At 50.8% G+C, this 21,588-nt stretch overlaps 1 protein-coding gene across 1 annotated transcript; it reads left to right on the plus strand.

Annotated features, from left to right (window-relative positions):
- The first annotated feature begins 249 nt into the window (after positions 1–249).
- Positions 250–20,707, plus strand: CDR2L (cerebellar degeneration related protein 2 like). The gene is made up of 5 exons (XM_050908394.1): positions 250–408; positions 13,046–13,158; positions 14,465–14,613; positions 15,617–15,781; positions 17,644–20,707. Exons 1-5 carry the CDS (start codon positions 330–332, stop codon positions 18,527–18,529), a joined length of 1,392 nt encoding a protein of 463 aa, XP_050764351.1. The 5' UTR covers positions 250–329; the 3' UTR covers positions 18,530–20,707.
- The last annotated feature ends 881 nt before the right edge of the window (positions 20,708–21,588 follow it).

Genomic DNA, 21,588 nt, shown 5'->3' on the forward strand with positions numbered 1-21,588 from the left:
TCTTCCTTCCTTTGTGCATCCCCCAGCCCTGTGCAAGCCGTGCCCCCCCCCCCGCCCCGGCCGCCACATCCCTGCTTCATCCCCGCCGCCCCGGAGCCTCCCCTGGCCCTGGAGGCAGGAGGAAGCCGTCCCCCCCCCGGGGCAGGCAGAGCCGGGGCAGCGACGAGGCGCCGGGTGCCACGTCGTGCCACCCCCGCTTCCCGGCCCGGCCGGGGCACCGAGGCCGCATCCCCGCCCGCATCCCCGCATCCATCCCCGCTCCGCATTTTCGGCGGCGGCGAGGTCCCCTTTGGCGGATGCTGCGCGTCTCCCCGGGCCGCTGGTGCTAAATGCTGAGCGCCGACAGGATGGAGGAGTTTCAGAGCGAGGAAGAGGAGCCCTGGTACGACCAGCAGGACCTGGAGCAGGGTAAGGATGGGGGCACGCCGCAAGCTGCCAGGGATGGCGGGCCAGGGGGATGCAGGGGCAGAAAAGGGGGCAAATCCGGGGCAAAAAGGGGTACAGGAGAATGGGATACCTTCTCTCAAGATTCATACTTGCTTGGCAAAGCCAGCGCCTCGTCCTGCGGCAGCACCTCCGTGGAAATCTCGGCTCCGCTGCTCCAAACCGCTGTCCCGGCCATGGAAAGTTTAAACCCGACACACAGAGGCAGGGAGCCCAGATCTGTTCTGAGCACCAGGGGGGTAAAAAATTTGGTGTGTTACATCCACAGGGAAGCTGGTTCCCCAGAAAACTTGCTGCAGGCAGAATCAAACGTGGGTAGTTATGACATTGCTTTCATCTCAGAGCAGTTGCAGGTAGAGTTAGCAGGCACACTAGTTAGAAATTAATACAGTGGAAATAATATTTTGCTAAGCTGAGGATGCTGAAAGTGTCTCTCAAAAGCTTTTGCTGTCCAAGCCCAAATCCAAAGGGATCTTGAGCTTCTAAGTCACCTAATTACTTCTGGAGATTTTTCCAATCAGCCATAAAAGCAGGAGAAATTGGGAAGGAGAAAAAAAAATCAAGGCCAAGTTTCAAACAGCAAAAATAGCCTTGTTAGAGGATAAACATTCACTTGTGTAGTTTGTTTTGAAGTAACTGTACCTACGTTTGCACTAGTTCTATGTAATGTTTATCCTAAGGCTAGACAGTTGGTGGCTGTGGGTATTTGGGGCTTTTTTTTTTATTTTGCTTATCTTAATATTTTGAGTCAACATGCAGTAAGTAAATAACTGGAAGAAGTCCTGTTTCAGGCCAGTGGCCCAGGAAGGAACTGAACTGATCAGTCAACGCATAGGGAAAAATCATTCCTACCTAAATACAGTACCCCTCCGATGCGTTGCACTATAGGTACGGTACAGTTATATATTTGCTTTAGCCAGCTGACTGTCAGCAGGGACGTGCGGTCCAGCCGCAGTGCCTCTGCCCACCGTTGCTCCAATACATTTCGTCATGATTTAAAGTTTACACAACTTCAGCTGCAGGGCAGAGGCCCAGCAAGGAATGATAACCAGTCCCCCAGGGATTGTTGCAGCTGGTTTTTAACCCCAATTTCTCAGTTAACAGGAAGCATCAATAGCGGGATACTGGGCCCTGTTCTTTGAAACACAACGCTCAAATTAAGCCAGGGCAGAGCACAGAGATGGAGCTATCAGCTGAATAAACAGTGCAGCCTTTGAACGCTCAGAAATTCACATTTCTGGGTGACGTCTTCCCATGGCTCACAAGGGGCCTGGGCACTGGTCCAGGGGCAGGATGCAGGCTGAGGAACAGCCGAACTACGGATGAATATAGGGAGTGTTGAACAACACGGGACCGACTGATTTTTAGTCTAACGCTGTCCCTGGTGTCAGGTTCATGAGTCAGCACTGGCACCGTACAACTGGCTCACAGCAATAAAACCACCTTCCCACTGCAGGCCAGGTTCCTAGCTCTGCCCTGGCAGTGTAAATGCAGAATAACTGCCTCCAGATGATGGATTGATGCTGGGGATAGACTCCACCTTTGAGCACATACAGGACTGGAGGAAAACACAGACCCAAAACAAAGCCCAGCTGTAGGGTTTGCCGCCTCCTGTATGAATGGGGGCTGCACAGCCTTGCACAAACTCAGAAGGAGAGACGGGGAAGGCTTTAACTAAAATCAGCCAACTGGAAAGGTCCTACGGGGTAATTGCACCCGTAATTAATTTGCATGATGCACAAAGCATCATGAAGGACAGTGCTAGACATTGTCCACGTACACTGCGCCTTTGCATTACAGCCGTAGCAGTATCCAGAGGCCTCCGGTGACGGCACAGCCGTGAAGCTGTTGGTTTGGAAATGGGGGGGTGGAAGTACGGTGCAAGACATCCAGCGTAGCACAATTACGAGGCAGTCGCGGGCTGGCATTACTAAGAGGATCAGCATGCCAACAGCCCAGGGTCGCACAGAAACCCACGCCTGGCAGCAGTGCCGGGAAGGTGGAGGACAAAAGCATAGGCTTAAAGACTGTTCCTTAGGAGCGAGGGGTGGGAGAGACAAGAAACAACCTAGGCTAGGAGAGGAGAGAAGGTTCTTCTGTGAACCAGTTGGTTGCTGGGCCTTTATCGTCATTTCACAGCATCATCAAATATTTATTATATTTACATCCAAAACTGTTTGCTAAGCAACAGATGGCTTAACTGGGAGCTCTGTGATGATTATGTTAATTAACCATTTGAGCACCACAGAGGAAATCATGCCTCCAGCTCCACTCCGAGCACCTGTTACTTTCCTCCCCACCCTCCACAGAGTTTTGCCTTGCTGAAGTAACTAATTTTTTCAAGAAAATAAACCCCAATCACTCTTTTTTCCCCCCTGAAGTGCCCACAACGACTGACTGCATCCACCATGTGCTTTGGAGGCAGCAATATCTGGTCCCCAGCCTCAAGGCCCTTCCAGCCTCATTCAAATGAAACTGGTGCCTTTCAGATTCCTTTACCTGTTTCCTAACATGCTGTAAGCTTGCATGGTTCAAGGCACTGTACCAAGATGCCTTAGCGCATAGAAGCAGAGACTCAAATCCCAGCCAGGATACTTAGCAGTGACATGGGAACAGTAGTAGCATCCTCTGAGGTGCTTCGTTCTTATGATGTTCCCTCTGGGAAGGCTTTCTGATTTGAAGAAAGTGGTAAAAATGGAGCTCCGATTGCTTGGTAGCACGGCTTTGCTTATTGCCAGGCTTTCTAAGCATGAATAGATGTCAGCGCTGCTTTGGTTCAGCCACTGCCTCACCTTCCATGGGCTGGGGAATCTGTGCCTCTAAGCGTTAAAACCAGAATACAGTGATGGTGAATCTTTTTCCAGCCATTGAGAACTGATGATGTGGCTCCAGTTGCATCATACCCTGTGCACAGAGTGTACGTGCAGCCAGACCCCAAGAGAATGAATGAGCTAAAATTAGAGAGCCTGAGCTGGGGATAAGTGGGGACACCTTTTCTGTTCATCAGAAGCATTTGTGTTCAGAACGGCTGCGTGCCAACTCAATCGCATCTGGATCCAAACAGAGCAGAGACCAGACCCAGCAGCTATCTCTGCCAGCCACTTCCAGCCTTCATCTCCCCCGCAGCAATCTCCCAAGATGAGTCCTCCTTGCAGTCACCCCGCTGCATTCCCTGATCTTCCCAGCCTCCCTATCCCCCTGCCAGCATTCAAATCCAATCCAAAGAGCAGAGTGCAGCCCAAGAGGAGGGCTCTCAAAGCCACCCTTGTGGTCTCTGGAGCCTAAATACAGCCTAAGTGCTGGGGCAATTCCTCCTGTGTAAATAAAATGGCCTGGCACTGCTCTGAGTTAGCCAGCAGGACCAGAGGTAGTACAAGAACCAGCACATCACCTCATTGCCACTGCAAGACTGATAGTCCTCTCCTCCTGGGCAGCCATAGAAACTTTTGGGCCAAACCATCTGCAATGCAGGCTTAGGACTTTACGGCTGTAACCTCTAAAGGTCTCCAGATTTAAGGATCTTATTTTAATTCCTCCTCCTCCTGCCAAGCATCTGATTGCTTGCATGCTAAGAAGGAAAATCACACAAAGTGCTGAGCTTGCACCACTCCCAACTCATGCATGTGAAGACACAGGGTCAGCAGTGCTCCAGTGATCGGCTCCTGACATTGGGGTGAACCCAGGGGATCAGTGCTAGCACCCGCTAGCACCCATACCTGCCTGTTTTCTGCATCACCCAGCCTACATGGGGTGGTCCACAGAGTTGCAATTCACTATCAGCTTGCCCAAAGGACTCACTGTGCTGGGGAGCAGGTGGTACCCCAAATTCTGTCCTTCGTGATGCAGTTATTCCAGCAGTCCAGCTCAGGGGACAAGCCACGCAGCTTGCCTGTCCTCCAGGAGCACAGCGGTTAACTTGCTGTCCTTCCTCCCCAGCGGCAAGCCAGAAGGACGGAGTTTTGCCTGCAGTAGCTGAGCCACTTACTTATTTAGCAGCGCAGTACAGCAGGTAGCTTATGGAAGTGGAAAGTTTTCAGTGACTAATTGCTGAGCTGCTTGGGAATGACAAGAGGGACTAGAAAAGTCACAGGAGACAAGGAAATAAGATGACAGTTAGGTCAGTCTGAGGAAGGGATGAGAGCCTCCAAATCTGGAGAGGAAAAAAAAAAGAATATCTATAGAGATGTATTTTCCTAGAATAAAAATTCCCCTGTTATGTGAAGGCGGCAAGAAAAAGGGGCATAAGAGACCCCCACACAGCAACTTCCAGGATCTCCCTCTTGGTCTCTCACAGAAGCTCCTTTCTACATCTGCTGAACCCAAGGCACATAATTCCAGCTGTGGGAGGGAGCAAAATTAGAGGAACTGCTGGAGAGGGAAAAGGAGAGGCAAAGGGGAAAAAAAACAAAATAAATCAGAGTTTTCCATATCTCCCATCCTGAAACAATTAGGTAACAGTGACATTTCTCCTTGGCAAGGCCGTGCGCAAAGGATTTATGGGCCAAGTCCTGAAGGACATTCCCCCACAGCAGCCCTGAGCCCAAGGGACTGGGAGCCAAGGCACTGGCCGCTCACACCCTGCACGTGGAGGCTGTCCCCCCTCCCTGACATTTTCCAATCCTCTTTCTTTTCTCCTGTACGAGCCAGCGCTGGCTGGTGACAGGGCGGATGCACTGACTCAGTGTGACAGTCAGGAACCACTTAGAGCTGTGACAGCGCCAGGGTCCGATCCTGCTAAAAGCAGTGCCAGCGCTCAGGCTAACATACGGCTTGCTTGCTTCTGTACACACTCAATCTCCTCTGCTAAAAGGCCTTTCCCAGAGGAACACAGTGGTATATTCCCACCTCATCCAACCAATAAGTTTGTGTGCTCACACCAAATGCATCATTAGGGCTTCCAAAGCTTCTACTTAACCTGCTCAAAACACATGTGGGCCAAGAATTTAGGAAAATATCTCCAATACAAAATACCCTGGAGGAATGAGACCAGATGTTACACAACTGCTGGTCTTTGCACAGCTAGAAATTTTAAAGTGATTTTATGTTAGAGTTTGGTCTTTGGTTTTTTCCATGCATATTTAACAAACAGTTGTAAACCCTCTCTCCAAAAGGTGACAGTTCTTTTAATGGTTTAAACAGCCCGTTCCTCTGCAGCCTTCTGGGAAGTCACTCTAGTTTATCCTGCGTGCAGTGCAGCTGCCCTGGCACTGCTCAGTTAACTTGTCTCCTCCCTGAAGGTTTCAGTCCTTCAAGTGCGTAGTATCCAGGTCCATGTGGACCCCTTCCAATTCTGCAGCTGCAGCGATGGCAGTTGGAGCTAGGACATTATCATGCTGTCCTCCAAGTTTTCTCGCCCCACAAGCAAGTGTTGAGTCCTGGGAAGGCACACTGGACTGGGAGGTGGTGGCTGAGCACGCATCTGTGCAGGAGGAGGCAGAGCAAGGAGCAGCGCAGCACATCCCCCCGAGCATCAGTCTTTGCAGCAGAGCTGCTTCAGGGACACTGGTTTTGGTGTTGGGCTCCTGAAAGAGGCATTGCCCTGCATCCTACTCAGGACTAGCGATGGACATAAATAACACCATCTTGAGAGTACATCAAGTATTTCATTGCTCCCTTTCCTTGCGAACTCAGACTGGAAGGCTACAGCACTGTGTTCTTCCTGCGCAGCTCCACAAATGGCACCAACCACTCACCTGAGGTCAGGACCTCTTCCCACATGGGCAGCATCTCCAGCCAGTACCAATAGCCAGGCACAAGGCAGCTGAGCTGTGTGTGAGCTTAGCACCTGGAGGAACAGGGCTTCAGAGCATTTCCCAGCAGTGGATGGGAAGGGAGCAGTAATGGGGCAGCAGTGTGCAAGACGATACACTTTTCTTTAAAGCTAGGCAGAGGCGCTGCTAGAGAAGAGGTGGGCAGGTTTTTGGTGTTGCTGCAGAAGGCCAGGCTGTTTTCTGCATTTAGCTGTAACACATAGCTGTGGAAGAAGGATCTTCTCTGTAACTACGTGCCTCTGGCACATGAGAAGTAGCAGACAGGAGTAATCAGCAGCTGCGGTGCTGGCAGTGGTCTTGGGGGCTGCTGCAGCTGCAAATGGCAGTTGTCCTGGAACTTGGTTGCTCCCCGAGAGACCAAACCACTCAGGATCAGTGGTCCCGCCTGCCGCCCCCCAGCAAGAGGGCAGCAAGGGCGGCCGAGTTGGCTGGCAATGGCTCAGAGTAGGAGAATACGTTGTGTGAGCACAAGCGGGGCTGGAGAGCCAACATGGTTGTGGCAGCCCATTGCTGTGGGTGCCATTCCCTGCCACACGAGCACGCCGACCTGTCCTTCGCAGGTCACCTTTGCTTGGGGCTCTGCACGTGCACAGTACTGTGGTGCAGCAGCAGCAACAGACAACATGTAAAAGTCTCCCTGGTGCTCATCCTCCTTGTCCATCCTGGATCAGGTACAACCTCCCGCCCCCAAAACACACCGGGGAGATGAGATTCCCACATGGCATCAATCCACATGTCTGCGTCTTTAGCTTTAAAAGAGCAAAAGCCTCTATTCATGGCTCTCTGCATCCTAATATAATTAATTAGTTGGAGCTTTGCTGCCTGGAGGAGGGCTGCACGCAGGAAAGCACTGGCTGCCTTTCTCCCTCCCCTTTCCTCGCTTCTCCTCCCCAACAACTCCACTTGTACGTATTTATTTAGGACACTTTCTGATCCAGGTGCACTACCAGAGCCCCTGAGTCACCAGTCACCGAGCTCTTTGAAACCATTTTAGCCTACAAGGCAAACACAGGCACCAAGGCTGTTTAGATAAGAGAACAGCAGGGAAAGACGCAGATGGGGCCCCAACCATGGTCTAATAACATCCTCCATGTTATCATGCTCTAACAACTTCGCAAAACGCACATTGATTGCTGTGGGCACAGGGATGGGACTGCTGTTTATGTGTTTGTATAGACACATACAGCTTATAAGCAGAGGTAACCATCCTAGGTCTCAAACGTTAACAGGTAGGGGAGGCTTTGGGGCACAGAACGATACAGGGCAGAAAGAAAAGGCGAGTATCAATTAAATCAAAAAAGCCTGATGAGTATCTGAGAAGAATAAAAAAAGAAGAGCTGATAGGAAATACTGAATAGGACTGAAAAATACAGAAGGCAAGGAAGGGAGCAGCAGGGGCTGAGAAGGCTGGAGGGCTTCCCTGCAGCGCAGCACAGTCCAGTAAGTGCATCCCTGAGCCCTTTGTCGGGGTTTTCCACTCCTTGGTGGTGCCACTTTAGCTCAGGGGACTAGAGACAGCATGGAGGGAGCTGCTCTCATTGCACTGTGCTGGCCTCGTCCCCCTGCAAACCACCTCTCTCTGCCACCACCTGAGCTCCCCCCCTACCAGGGACACTTGCAAAGCCAAAGGCAGCCCAGGGGTACGTAACAGATTACACAAGAGAAAGGAAAGGGAAAGAAAAGGAAGAAAAAAGCAAGCAGGAAATCCAGCAAATCTCATTAGGCTAACAGAAATGCCCGTGTGACCAACATCAGCTCAGCCCAGCTAGAGCCATGGTTTGAAACGAGGAGAGGAAGAGGGAGGAGGCGGCTGTGCTGCCAGGGACTTCACGCACACCCTTTGCCTGCTCTCACCCAGCCCTGCCAGAGGCATCTTTCCCCCTTGCTGCACTGGGCTGCTCTGCGAAGGAAACCCTGCCTTTGCGGTACCCCTGATTACACCAAAATGTCAGGTCCCCACGAAAAACACACAGAACATCAAGAATGAAGCTGAATTGGGTAGCAATGTCCGAGTTATGCCAGTGCAAAAGGGATGGAGAATCCACGCCTCAGCAGTAACACTGGTGGCTCTCTATAAGCTCTGCCTGGCCATGGGACGCACTGTCATCTGTGGAATGGTCATGTTGAAAAGGCTTTTCCAGGTTGTTTGCAAGATGCTGTCAGATGGCATTTGCTTCTCTGCACCCCAGCATGTTCCATTGCAAAGGCTTATAAGGGCTAAGTACATAGATTGCCTCCATCACCTGTCATGGAGCAGCAGTAAGTGATATACAAAAGCTGATCTTCATTGTAATATACCCAGACAGCACAATCCCTTGCAACTAAGAAGAAAAATAAATGAGTAGCAAGTACACCCTACCCTGGGGTAAACCAGCACAGCATCATTTATTTAGATTTTGAAAGGAATAATTGCACCTACCCTTGACTCTAAGTACCCGTGTGTAATGGAGCAGACAGCAAATGCAATTAAATTAAACGTCAACAGCATTAAACATCAGTTCTTAACTCTCAACCTACCCCATCCATCAGCTAACAAGCACCCTGAACTTCCTCCAGAGACCTCCACACCAGAGCTCTGCTAGCTGCTCCTCCCCGCTCTTTAGCAGGTGAATTCACTGTCTGCAGCAGTAGGAGAGGGGTAGCCCTTTCTGCAGAGCCAGCCCCAACCCTGGAGGAAGGGACAAGTAATTCCTTAATAGCTGCTTAGCTGAAAAGAACCTGCAAAAACATACTCCATAAAACCCTGCTTTTTAGCTCTACGAGCCAAAGGACTTCTAACACCCCCTCGCAAGCCTGCCTGTCTCGCAGGACGGGGAGAGGGTTGGGTTTTTTAAAGGTGAGGAGCAAAGCACAGCGTCCCTCGCCTGCGCTTGGGGCAGTGGGCACGTTCTCTCACAGCCTAAACACATGAATCCCTCGATGCAAGAGAGACGACGGGGGAAAGCCCAAAGCGGCTGCTCCAGATGGTGGCTTCCTCCAGAAAGCCGTATTTACAAGGACCGTCTGAATAGCTACCAGATCACCATTGAGCTGAGAGCAGCCGAAACCTCCTCTGCCCAGCTTACACTCCCCCAAAGCCACAACCAGCAGACGCTGAGGGGAAAAACCCTTTCAGAGAGCGGGCTATGGCAAAGACTGCTCTGCCCAAACAGATGCAGGCCAGCACTGGGAAGGCAGAAATGGCTCCAAACCCTCTTGGAGCCTCATTGCAAGCTGCTGCAAAGGCTGGGGCAGCCGGGAAGCGCTCAGCTCCATGGCAGCCCTGTGCAGTACACATCTGCCTGTGCCAGCATTGCCACGGCATGCTGCAGCGGGGGAATACTCTGCGGTTTGTTCCTCAGCCTCTTCCAGTCAAAGACAACCTGCTGCAGCTTGTGGATCCGGATTTTTTTTTCAAGTTTGCCAGCAGAATTATCGTTGGGCTGACGATGATCTCTGCAGCTTCAGGAGAGCTACCTCCTGGATGCACTGCCCAGCCACGCTCCCCTGTACCAAGCGCTGCTTGCATTCAACTCCTGCTCCCTTCCCACCATATGGTCTCTCTTCTCTTCTCCTCCCTCCTTGCTCAGGCGCCTTTCCCGCAGAAGCTTGCAGGGAAATGCAGCCTCTGTCCCTCCCTCCGCTTTGCTCTGTAGGCACAGCTCTTTGTTTGGGGACGCGGGGTGCCTCCTTGGCTGGTGTTAATTGGAAGGGTCACGTCAGCGCTTGCAGTACTGAGAGCCAGAGGGCACCACGCTGGTGCTGTCCAGGACAGTTTGCATCCACAGTTCTCTCCCAAATAGGATTTGCACAACACCAAGACCCTCATTTTTTGAAGTTGAATGTTGGCCGTTTCACGGCAGCACCTTCAGCGCAGGCAGGCTGCGGAGGGATCGGGCACAGCCGCTCCCCACCACTTTATTTCTCCTTCTGCGTCAAGAGGGGAGGGGGAAGGGAGGCATCAGCGTATCTGCTAAATTAGGGCAAGTCGTACAGCACTGGCTGGCTGATCTGACAGTGGAGAAGCAAAGAGGAATACAAAAAATTGTGGGGAAACCACAGTGCTATGCAGAGAGAATTCCCAAATTTCTAAATAGTTCTTTTTCCCCCCAAACAACTTACTGAAATTTCACATTCAGCCTCAGGTTTCCGAGGTCTCCAAGGAGAGGAACTGTGTGCTCCCCCAGCTCATGCAGAGCCACAATTAGTGCAAAGATCAAGAGGGATCTGGTCTAAAGACAACATTAAAGCAATTCCACACAGCATCCCCCCCCTCCCCACAGTCCCACAGCCTGGGGGAGACCAACAGGTGGGGAAGAGGACTCAGGCGCAAGGGGGGGTGGATGAGACAGGATTACTGAGGATGCTTTGGCTGGCTGGCTGGCAGGCAGATAGTGAGTGTGTGTGTGACGACAGCTGAGGCAGTTAAAAGACACTAAAAGAATCAATTCCCCCATGTCCTTCAAGCCTGGAGTCTCCCAGGCCCTTACGCTCAAAATGGAAACGAAGAATCAATTTCCTCCTCAGAGCTCAGCCCCGTTCTTGCCTCTTTCCCACTCGTCCCCAAACGCTGCCCATTTCCCCCATTAAATTATTGCTGACAGAGCCCTTTAAATTACAATGCAGGATCTTGCACTGCCTAATCCACTTAACTCAACCCCAGCTGATTAAATTGGATGCCATATGGTGGGAGAGCACTGGTGTAATCCACAGGGATGGGGACACACTTGACTCATTACCTGGAGCGCAGCACGGAGCCCTCTCACTGCACGCCTCTGTGCCGGGGCCCTGCTTGCCGCAAGGGATGCAATTTGTAAGGTGCCGGTCTGCAGCAACGACATCGGCTCTGCCAAGGTGGCGGTGCCATTAAATACAGCCCCAAGCAGCTTAAAGGCACAAACTGTCCTCCATCTCTGCTGGCATCTGGCTGTTCCCCCGTCCCCAGCTGGTGTAGCAAACATTCAGTCTCCCAAGGGCATTTTGGCAACTGGGGAAATTTGGTGCTTGGAAAAAAAAAAAAAAATAGTTGGAGGACGTCTGTCCATGGGGAAACATGCCAATATCTTGATTGCACCGATAGCTGCGATCGCAGCCCTCAGACCGGGTCACTGTGCAATGATGAGGATTATAATTAAAAAGGTCACAGCCTAGAATAACACCCTGCAATGCAGGCCACAGCTGGCGAGCACATTCCCATGGTAAAGGGGAGATTCGAGGACACACTGAGCAGCTGTTGGCTGGACCACATCTGGGGAGCCAGCCCTCCGGCACTGCTGGAGCTGCACAGGAAGAAACACGGCCATCACCCAAACTAATAACGTATCAGCACTTCCCACAGTGCAGCATTATCCATCAGGAAAGCCCCATCCCAAGCACTGACAGCACTAATAGCACTCCTCCTGGCAAGCGCTTGTGTCTGAGAGGCCAGTGTGAGCCTTGTTTTGTGATGTGCCATTTGAAGTGTGAGAGATCAGTGATTTTCCCAGGCTCAGAATACATCCTAGGCGTCCTGGTTCCCCTTCTTCTTGTCGTAGTGACCAAGTATCCCTCTTTCCCAATCAACTGCATGGCCAAATTAACCACTGGAAGAAATTATAGCTGCTCTCAGCCCTGGCAGAGCCTTTGCAAAACACATCATTAGCTGCAGACTAAAGAGGAGCGTTATGATGGGCTGAGAAAACGCCAGGGCAGGAGACCCAGGTCCCCTCACACACTGCAGGATTGCCACTCCTTAATTATCTAAAGCTGCATGATAACCATACCAGAGAGAGAAAGAGCAGGAACACACATCAGGACCTGTTCCCTTACATTTTTGAAGGTTTAAGGTCAGATTTTCAGTCTGCCACCATAAGAGCTAGAAACTCACCTCTAAAAGCACCAGGAAAAATAGAAACCCACACGATCATAGGAGGTCAGGCTTTAAGACGACAACCAATTTCTGTGAAAGCAAAGGGATGTTACAGAGCCGGCTGTGCCACCCCAGGCCCACAAACAGCATCACCTGAGGTGCTCAAGCTTTGGCCACTACAGAACTCACAGGGTCCTGGGGCTTTTTTTTTACCCAGGAGGCAGCAAACCCAGTATTTTAAGCTGACTACACTGTCAACATCCATTTTTCCCTGCACTTCTCCTAAAGCCCAACTATTTCAGTAGCTTCCTAAGGGTGTTTAGAGGTGGCAGTGAGCGAACAAAGTGGTTTGTCCTCACCCTGGAGCTGCCCCAAGGAAAGAGCCACAGACCCGGCCGACGCAGCGCTGCCCGGGTGGCAGATGCGGGAGGTTCTTCCAGCCCCCTCGGGCCACGCGTGGTTTTATTACTCATGTCAGTCTATTAGCGGGTGATGGATGGAGGCTGACAGAGAAGGCAAGGCACTCCCTTCGTTAGAGATAATAATATAATTTACAGAGCATCCCCAAGGCCCCACGGGGCTTTACCAACCCTCGCTCTCATTCTGATGGATGCTGAGCCCCTCTCAGCCGCACAGGTCTTGGCGATAGGGAATGGAGGTGCTGAGTGCCTGCCACAGCCAGGCCCCATGGGCCTGATCCTGGCTGCGCAGTGTGCAGTGCAGTGCAGAAGGGTTATGCAGCCAGCCGGGCACCAAATCCTCGTTGCATGGAGGAGCTGCAGATGCCCTGAGTTCAGCCTCCCCTTGCTCCTGCAGCCCGGCAAGACAAAACAGGCCTGAGCCTGTACGTCCCATAAGCGTGCATCCCTGTCAAAACTTGCCAATAAAACCAGCACCGTGCAAAACGTGCCACTGTGTTTGGTGTGGTGGCATTCGGGGACCCCGCCACATCCACCCGCAGAGCCACAGGAACTGTAGCAGCTTTGTCCCGTCTGCTTTTCAGACTTGCATTTGGCCGCGGAGCTGGGGAAGACGCTGCTGGAGCGCAACAAAGAGCTGGAGGACTCCCTGCAGCAAATGTACGCCACCAACGAGGAACAAGTGCAGGAAATCGAGGTAGGAACACAGTTGGGCCAGGGGTGGGGACAAGAGCTGCTCGGCCACCACTGTCACCTGAGGGCAATGATGGGGAAGGGGCACTTTCACCAATGCCAACAGCTCAGATGCCAGGAGAAAGGAAGGCACGGGCCATGGGGATGGGAGTTAAAGCCCATCCCAGCCCTGGAGAGGATCCCCTTTCCCCACCAACTGGGATTTTCCCCCTTCTCGCATCCCCACCCCCTGCCCAGACGTGCACACCAGATTTTGGCACCAGGATGCATCTGGGGCACATTTGGCCTTTCCCTGCCCATCCGCCAGCCTTCACGCTTGCTTCTCTTTCCTCTGCTGCTGCTTTCCCTCAATTTCAGTTATTCATAATCACGTTTGTTCCCAGCTGGCCCCTCGGCACCCCTGTAACACAGCCCCCTTTGTTAGAGGCATAAAATAGCTCTTTCTCCAAGAGCTGCAATCCATACCACTGTTTCAAGCATCCTTTGGGGTCAGGGCAGTATTTCTAAGAGCACACAGAACTGAGCTTAGAGGCTTAAACCTGCTGTGCTGGCAGGGTTTTCATCCACTGGAAAACTTCTAGGGATCTGTGAATTAAAAAAGATCGGAAACCCCTTGATTTAAAAAGACGCAGGGCAGAGGAGGGCTGCGAGTTCACAAGTGCAGCACGTGATGGCTGCAGGGCTCTGACATCTGATGTCCGAGGATATTGGTGGATGGATTTAGTCACCCCCCCCGGCAGCCCTTCAGGAGTCCGTCCACCGTAGGATTTGGGATCTGGTCCCAGCTGAGGGTGAGCTCTTGGGTAGATGCCCCTCTCCCAGGATAAAATCTTGCAGCGACAGGCTCACAGAAAGGGGTCTTTGAACACGCAGAAACCACGAGTCTCCTCACATTTCGCGGACTCAGAGTTTTAGCCTGAATTGCCAAGGAAACGTAGCTTCTGCAATCGATCTGTCAGACAATCCGGTAACCAACTGGCCAATTTCAGTCAACTTTGGTGAAGGGTCACAGTCCCAGGGATATCAACTTTCTTTGGGTACTGGGAATAAAAAAAGCAGGTGAATAGAGAGAGATTGAGGTTAGTGCCCTTCACAGAGGGCAGGGGAAGTTCAATCGTATTTTAGACACAAAACTATTTACAGTGGGCAGGGGGTATGACTATTTCAACTGTGGAAAAGGCTTCAAACAGGCAGAGGATAAATCAGCCACAAAACACATTATCAGAGGAAGCAAAGGCTGTAGGAATTTCTGCCTGTGAAACAACCTGGATTTTGGATGTGGAGTGTTTCTGTTTCGCTTTTTCTTGCAGTACCTGACCAAGCAACTAGAGATGTTGCGGCAGATGAACGAACAGCATGCAAAAGTCTACGAGCAGCTGGACCTGACAGCACGGGACCTGGAGCTAGCTAACCAGAAGCTCGTGCTGGAAAGCAAGACATCCCAACAGAAGATACAGTGGTACAGCCTCCCCTCCTCCCACCGCAGCGATGCTGTACCCAAGAGACCTTCATCTCACCTTTCCCCTGCCCCAAAACGCAGCGTGTCCTTGCTCTCACCTTTCCCCTGCCCCAAAACGCAGCGTGTCCTTGCTATTTAAGCCATTCTCTTATCAGTCAGATTTTGCAGCTATTTACAGCACAAGCTCATTGCACCAATGCCGGTTAGCAGAGGTCAGCCACAGCACAGACAACCCTGGGACAAGGGCTGGATAAAGGAGTGTCTGAAGCCACCAGGAGAGGGGCACAGCAGCCTCTCCTCGGATGTGTTTCCTTGAAGAAGAGGCACACAATCATATCAGGGAGGTCCCCAGCACGCAGACCAGCAGAAACACTAGGCACAGATCCAGCATCTAATGACACCCTGGCTAGTCCATGCTAAAACACCAGTTTATCAACAATATTTCTTTCCTAAAACAAGCCCATGATCAAGGTCATCCCTGGAAACAACAGACTAAGCCATGTCCTTGCAATGCAGCATCTTTTGCAAACGACTACGCAGAGAGGGAGTTTCAGAGCAGGGAGTTTTACAAACTGCATTCACAGCTAGAACAAAACTAAATCTCTGCCTGGTCTCTCTGTGTTTATCTCCAGAAGATAAACAAGAGGAAGAGGGTGAATAGCTCACCTGCTTGCTTTTAGTGCAGAGTTATTCCAGGATAGTCCTTATGTCCCAGAGGTGACTGTTTTAGCCAACTGATTTGAGGACAGAAGGTCTCAAATTAGTACGATCCCTTGCCGCTGCTTCAATCCCCCACTCTTTTCTACAAACACCCCCATTCAAGAGCGACCACGCAGAGAAAGACCAACCACTGCCATGAAAAGCAAGCACTGTCATGCTCCCAGAGCACACGCTAGGAACTGGAAGCACCTTCCATAGACTGGCTTTCTCTATAGGGAAAAAACCACATTTCAAGGACCTGTAGTACCTGACAACTCATCCGTGCTCCCTCCTCTCTCCACAGCTTGACGGAAACGATCGAGGGGCTGCAGAACCAAGTGGAGGAGCTTCAGAAGCAGGTGGAGGAAATGCGGAGCTTGGAGCAGCTCCGCATTCGGCGGGAGAAGAGGGAGCGGCGCCGAACCATCCACACCTTCCCCTGCCTTAAGGAGCTGTGCTCCAGCCCCAGGTACTGAGCCTTGCCTTTAGCAACCCCTCCAACCTTCTCCCCCAACTCCTCTGCCCGTGAACAGGGGATGCGGTGGGTTAGCCCCTCTGGGGGTGCACAAAAACCCCCATACACCCCCACAGAGATCTAGGCTCTGCATCAGAGCCTGAAACTCAATGCTGGAGGTGAAGGGAGGACCTCCCTCTCTCCCACCCCCCCGCCTAAGCAGGTGGCGTTGGCGAAGCAGAGCCTCCATGATCCCAGCATCAGTGACGCCTCGAATGGGGAGACATAAGCTCTTTTTCAGAGGGCCAGAATAGCTACCCAGGAGGACCTGGATGCCTCACGCTGCTGCAGTGGGCCAGGCTGCAGGGGACAGGCGTTGCCTGGAGGGGCTGGGACTCTCCTGGCACATTGGCAGGGAGCTGTGCAGGAACACACACCAGACAGGACGCATTGCTCGAGCTCTAGGTAGCTCAAACCAGCCTCTCCCAGTACAGCCCACCCAGTAATACATCATGCGAAGAGGACCCTTAGCTCAAGCTGCCTACGCAGCTCCCCTTCCCAAACCAGCACAGCCCATTTTCCCTTTGCAGCTGCCTCCCAGCACAGTACCAGCATCTCTGGCTCACTGAAACTAGTTGAGATGGTGCGTTTTGCCCTGTACGACTCCAGTACCCCCCAGGAGCACCAGTTACACACCAAGATACGCCACGTGCTGCCAAGTGCTGTACAAACACCTTCAGCACTATTGCACACTTGACCCTCCTTAAAACCCAGCCACTGTGTTAGTTCACTGACCTCGTGAGGGCATTTCTTGCTCAGCTTTGTCCATAACAGAGGCTTCTTTAAATAGATAAGCAATCGATAAACTTTGTTACTGAAAGCATCCTCTGCCAGAGGACACAAACAAAAGACCCTTTTACTGCAGCAGCAATGGGGATGTTTATGAGGCCATAACCTAACCCCCAGCAAAATCCACTTAATGTCTCCATGGTTCTTTTCCTCCCAGTCCCCCAATCCCACTCTCCCCCCAGTGCCTCGGGACCTCAGTTCAGCTTGCAGCTCTGCAGTTGGCTCTGAAGGTCAGGCTGCCCTTCAGTAACTTGGAAATCTGTTCAATACCCCCCGCCACCAGTCATGCCTCCCAGGGGAAGCCACGGTGCTTGCTCTTTTCCAGTCTGTTCTAACCAGAGAGGATGCCATGGGCACTTCATTGAGGAGAAAAATCCGATTTCCAGGCAGCTGCATGAGGGGAGGGGGAAGTGTGTGTTTTCGTTTCCCAGGCAGCGAGCAATGAAGAAGAGGTAACTGTCAAAAGTCTCTTTCTGCCTCCCTTGCTGTCCAAATCTTCTCCCACTCTCTCTGGAGCACCTCCCAGACACAGGACAGCAGAGCCTGCGCTTCTGGTTTTTGGTTGAGTGGGGTTTGGGGTTGGCAGGGGCAGCGAGTAGCTGATGAACTCCATGATACAGTAAGTAGCTGATGAACTCCAGCAGGAACAACTCAAAGCCTTCTACTTTCAGCTCCTGAACTGGTAGCACTTGAACATTCATCCTTGCTTCACGGCAACGTTGGTGGCTTGTCCATTACCCAGATGAGTCTCTTACCTTTTAGGGTTTCATTTCCCTCCTGTCTTTCATCACTGCTATCAAATGAGACTGCAGGTTCTCTGAGACAGAGCCTGGTCTCTGTGTCCAGAAGAGCCCCAGCCACACCTTGTGGTCTCCTGGCACACGGGAGGAGGCATATCTCACTCCATGAGCTAAGGTTACCTCCTTTCTGGGCATCAGTGGAATTACTTACATAACGATGAGACACAATGAGTCCCTCATGGACTGTCACTTGGTCAGACTCTCTCAAGGGTCGGTCTTCTCTTTCAGGTATGAGGACGCGTTCCAGGTCCACAGCTCTTCCACAGAGTTCAACCAGAAGCCACTGGAGAGGGAGAATGAGCGCCTCCAAGCCATGGTGAATTCCCTGAGGTCCCAAGTCAACCAGGAGAAGCAGCGGAAGGAGAGGGTTGAGCGAGAGTACACCTCCGTTATTCAGGAGTACTCGGACCTCGAGCAGCGGGTGTGCGAGATGGAGAACTGCAAACTCCGCATCAAGGAACTGGAAGCAGAGCTCCTAGAGCTACAACAGATGAAACAAGTCAAGAAGTATTTGCTCAGCAGAGAAGACAACTTGTCCGAGGCCCTCCTAGAGCCACTGAATAACGCCCCAGAAGCAGACTACATCGACCTCTCTGAGGAGGAGGGAGGAAAAAGTCATGGGCCATCAATGACGCCTTCCCCAAACCACCCTGTCCGGAAAAGCTGCAGTGACACAGCCCTCAATGCCATCGTGACCAAGGATGCCGTGAGTCGGCACGAGGGCAATTACACGCTGCACGCTAACAACGTGCGCAAGCGGGGCATGTCCATCCTGAGGGAAGTGGACGAGCAGTATCACGCCTTGCTGGAGAAGTACGAAGAGCTTCTGAGCAAATGCCGGCAGCACAAGGACAGTGTGCGCCACACAGGGGTCCAAACATCCCGGCCCATCTCTCGCGACAGCTCCTTCAGAGACTTCCGAGGAGAGGGACACGAGTTGGAAGAGCGGAAAACCATGGAGAAGACCATCAGCAAACACGTGGAGGCTGTGGACAAGCGGCTGGAGCAGAGCCAGCCCGAGTACAAGGCTCTTTTTAAGGAGATCTTCTCCCGCATCCAGAAAACAAAAGCAGACATCAATGCCACAAAGGTGAAAAACAAGAGCAGCAAATGAGTCCTGCCTCTCTGCAACTCCCACGTGCAATTGCAACAGCCAAGTCTTCTCTTCAGCCCCAGGAAACGCCACGTGGCCCCTCTGCTTTGCAGGTTCGAGAGGTCTACAAGCAAGAAAACGTCACGGAGACTCAACTCCCTTTTTTAAGCTTGGGCTCTGGACAACTCGTTGGGACAACTGTACATTGTAGTTAGAGGATTTCAGAAACTGTGTGACGGATCTCTGCATGAGTTACTGCCGCTGCCAGACATCACAACAGCAACGTAAACCACACCACGAAAAAAGAAAACCGATCACTTCCTCCACCCTTTTCAGCTTGTCTTACAGCCCGATTATCTGCAGGCAAAAGCCTGGATGTCCTGCAGCATCCTGCCACAGCTGGAACGCAGTGTTTCAAAGTAAAACAAAAAGCCATCAGAACTTCAGGGGCTGCTGCAGCACACCAGCCCAACCCTCCACTTTGGTTTTATGGCTAAGAACCTATGCTTGTAGCCAAGAGACTTCTGTCTACGCCTTCCCCTTCCCCAAAGGGCAGTACGTTCTTGCTATTTAAGCCATTCTCTTATCAGTCAGGTTTTTCAGCTATTTACAATGCAAGCTCATTGCAACTGGAAAAACTTGAAGAGAAACATAAAACTGATTGTTCTGTCTTCATCAGCGTCGCTTAGTATTTCCGTCCATACTCTCCAGACTTTGCAGGCATATGGGATTTCCTCGCTTTAAATCTGCCCCAGTATTTCAGCCCCGGTGAAGCACTGTGCCTGGTAGGAACTTGATGACCAGGGCTTTCCCATAAGCTAGACAAGAAGTGCTATTACAGTCTCAGAGACATGCTTTCATCTCATGGTCTGAGTACCAGCCCTCTGCGCTGTGCTCTAAAAGAGGTTGTCATCGCCCCATTGTAGCAAACTCCTCAAATACAGCTTGCATGGGCTTGCAAAACTGACTACCGGCGACTCGCATGCAAGCAGAAGGATAAAGCATCTTATGGCGTCAGGAGCTTTGGCCCTGGCAGTAGCGCTGATCACACATTGCCCCACACTTTTGCTCTGAACATCTCCCCAGTCGAGAGGACAGATTTCAGTTTTCTGCTGAAAATAATCTTTCTTGGCTGAGATACTGTCTCCAAAGGTTGTCAGCTCTCATGTGCCAGTTCACTTTCCAGCACTGAGATCTCCTCACTTTTGCTTCCACAGACATGCAAACACACAGCCAAAAGGCCACTGCAGTCTCAGGAATCACCAGTTTCCATTTTTCATGAATTAGATGTTGACCCTGTATGGCCAGACACGCGTTTTAGGCAGAGAAGCAGCATTTCATTACAGCTTAGGCAACACCCTGAGCATTGAGCCACAAAAATCAAGCAGTTCAGTCTAAGCTACCTATTCTGTACCTGCCTGGAGAAACTTTAGGCCAGATTTGGATTCTATTTTCACCAGCTTACATCCCAAAATCTTGGGTAAATGGTTGGGGTTTTTGCAACATTGAGATAAATAAATGAGAACGTGGCTTTGGAGGGGGAAGACTGTTAAAATGTAATTATCCTCTGAGTCTAGGGCCTTGATGTTATGAGGAGCTACCTTTCTTTCACTCACCATGGAATTAATGCAAAAATACCCCCCCAAATACCCTCTTTTGTTAAGCTGAGTACCCCAGAGGTAAGTTGGCAGGAGTGCGATGCCCAAACCGTACCCGCTCCAGAGGTCTCCTCCTCAAACCACCCACCACCAAACGCTCCGCTCTTCCACGCGCTGCATTTTCAGGTGCCCTATGGCCCCAAACTCGAGAAACATTAGGAGCCATACGCACGACTGTGGCTACCAGCTCTGTAACAGTATGGAGAACCTTCATGCCTTATTTATTTATAATGGAAAGCAGTTGTCTAATAAAATAAAACAAATAAAAATGAACAACAGCAGCAACAAAAGCAGCTTTGTTGATTTTCTCGGAGCATTCACCACCCTATTACTTCAACATTTGTGGCAGGGGATATCTGAAGCAATGTTGGTTTAAGTCAGCCAATGTTTACTCTTGCAGTCATCTGGTTGCTGCAGAGGTGTGGGAAGAGGATCGCCTTCACTTTCCGTTTTAAACAATCCTGTGTGAATCAGCATCACAGTTAAGTGTACAGCAGATTAAATATATTTTCAAATGCTTTATTCTCTTCTCAAATAAAAAGAAAAACCAGTATTCTCAAAGCTGAGACTTTCTTTACAGCTCTTTTTACTTTTAAGAACAGTAGAAGACTTATTTCTTTGATTTTCCTGTACGATTTGGGTCAAGAAAATGCTTCAGGCTCCTTTGCAGAAAGGAGAGAGAATATGCCAAACTATACTGCTGCATTATTTATATAACATACATTTTATGCACTCGGGACTACTAACATTTGCCACACGATGAAAACCCTCCTTTTGTCAGCTCTGAAGTCTCTGTAATACCGCACAATTTTTAAGCTTGCAATTCAAATGCTATTTTTGTTTTGGTCTTTCTTGAAAGCCACACAGCCAAAAATGACTGATGTAAGTAACACAATATTAGTATTTGGCTTAACAAAGGAACAGCTGCCGTAGAACAGCAGTTTGTTCAGCAAAGTGCTGAGGGCATTTTTTTCTGCATCCAAAAACATTAGTGGCCATATATACGCGTCCTGATGACTGTGTGAGTCAGAGTCACTTGATTTTTTTCTTAAGTGAGGCTTTCAGCGATCAAAGGAGGAAAAAATAAGCATCTTCTGGCCTTTTATCCCACCTTCTATCTAAACTTTTCAAATTGCTTTGAAAACACCAAGGAAAACTACACAGCTCCATTAAGAGGTAAGAAGAGAGTATTAAGCAACCACACTGCTCACCACAGAAACAGGTCTAATAGAGAGCTGCGGCTATTTAATAGCACATCCTCACGGTTCAAGACAGAAAGAAAAATACTGCATGCAATTAAAATGGATGAGAAAAAGTACGATATAATAGGAAATGATGATTCATTTCAGAATTTGGCAAAACCACTGACCCTATTCAGCTCACACCATTAAGGTCAATAAGGGCACAGCTTGTCAAGAATTC

This window comes from Gymnogyps californianus, chromosome 19, assembly GCF_018139145.2.
Source record: "Gymnogyps californianus isolate 813 chromosome 19, ASM1813914v2, whole genome shotgun sequence".
Lineage (NCBI taxonomy): Eukaryota > Metazoa > Chordata > Aves > Accipitriformes > Cathartidae > Gymnogyps > Gymnogyps californianus.

Bases quoted from the DNA above. Each gene is read 5' to 3' on its own strand.
- CDR2L (XM_050908394.1), top strand. From the start codon at position 330: ATGCTGAGCGCCGACAGGATGGAGGAGTTTCAGAGCGAGGAAGAGGAG. The intron at 409-13,045 runs GTAAGGATGGGG...TCTGCTTTTCAG, and splicing joins CCAGCAGGACCTGGAGCAGG to ACTTGCATTTGGCCGCGGAG. The intron at 14,614-15,616 runs GTACAGCCTCCC...CTCTCTCCACAG, and splicing joins TCCCAACAGAAGATACAGTG to CTTGACGGAAACGATCGAGG.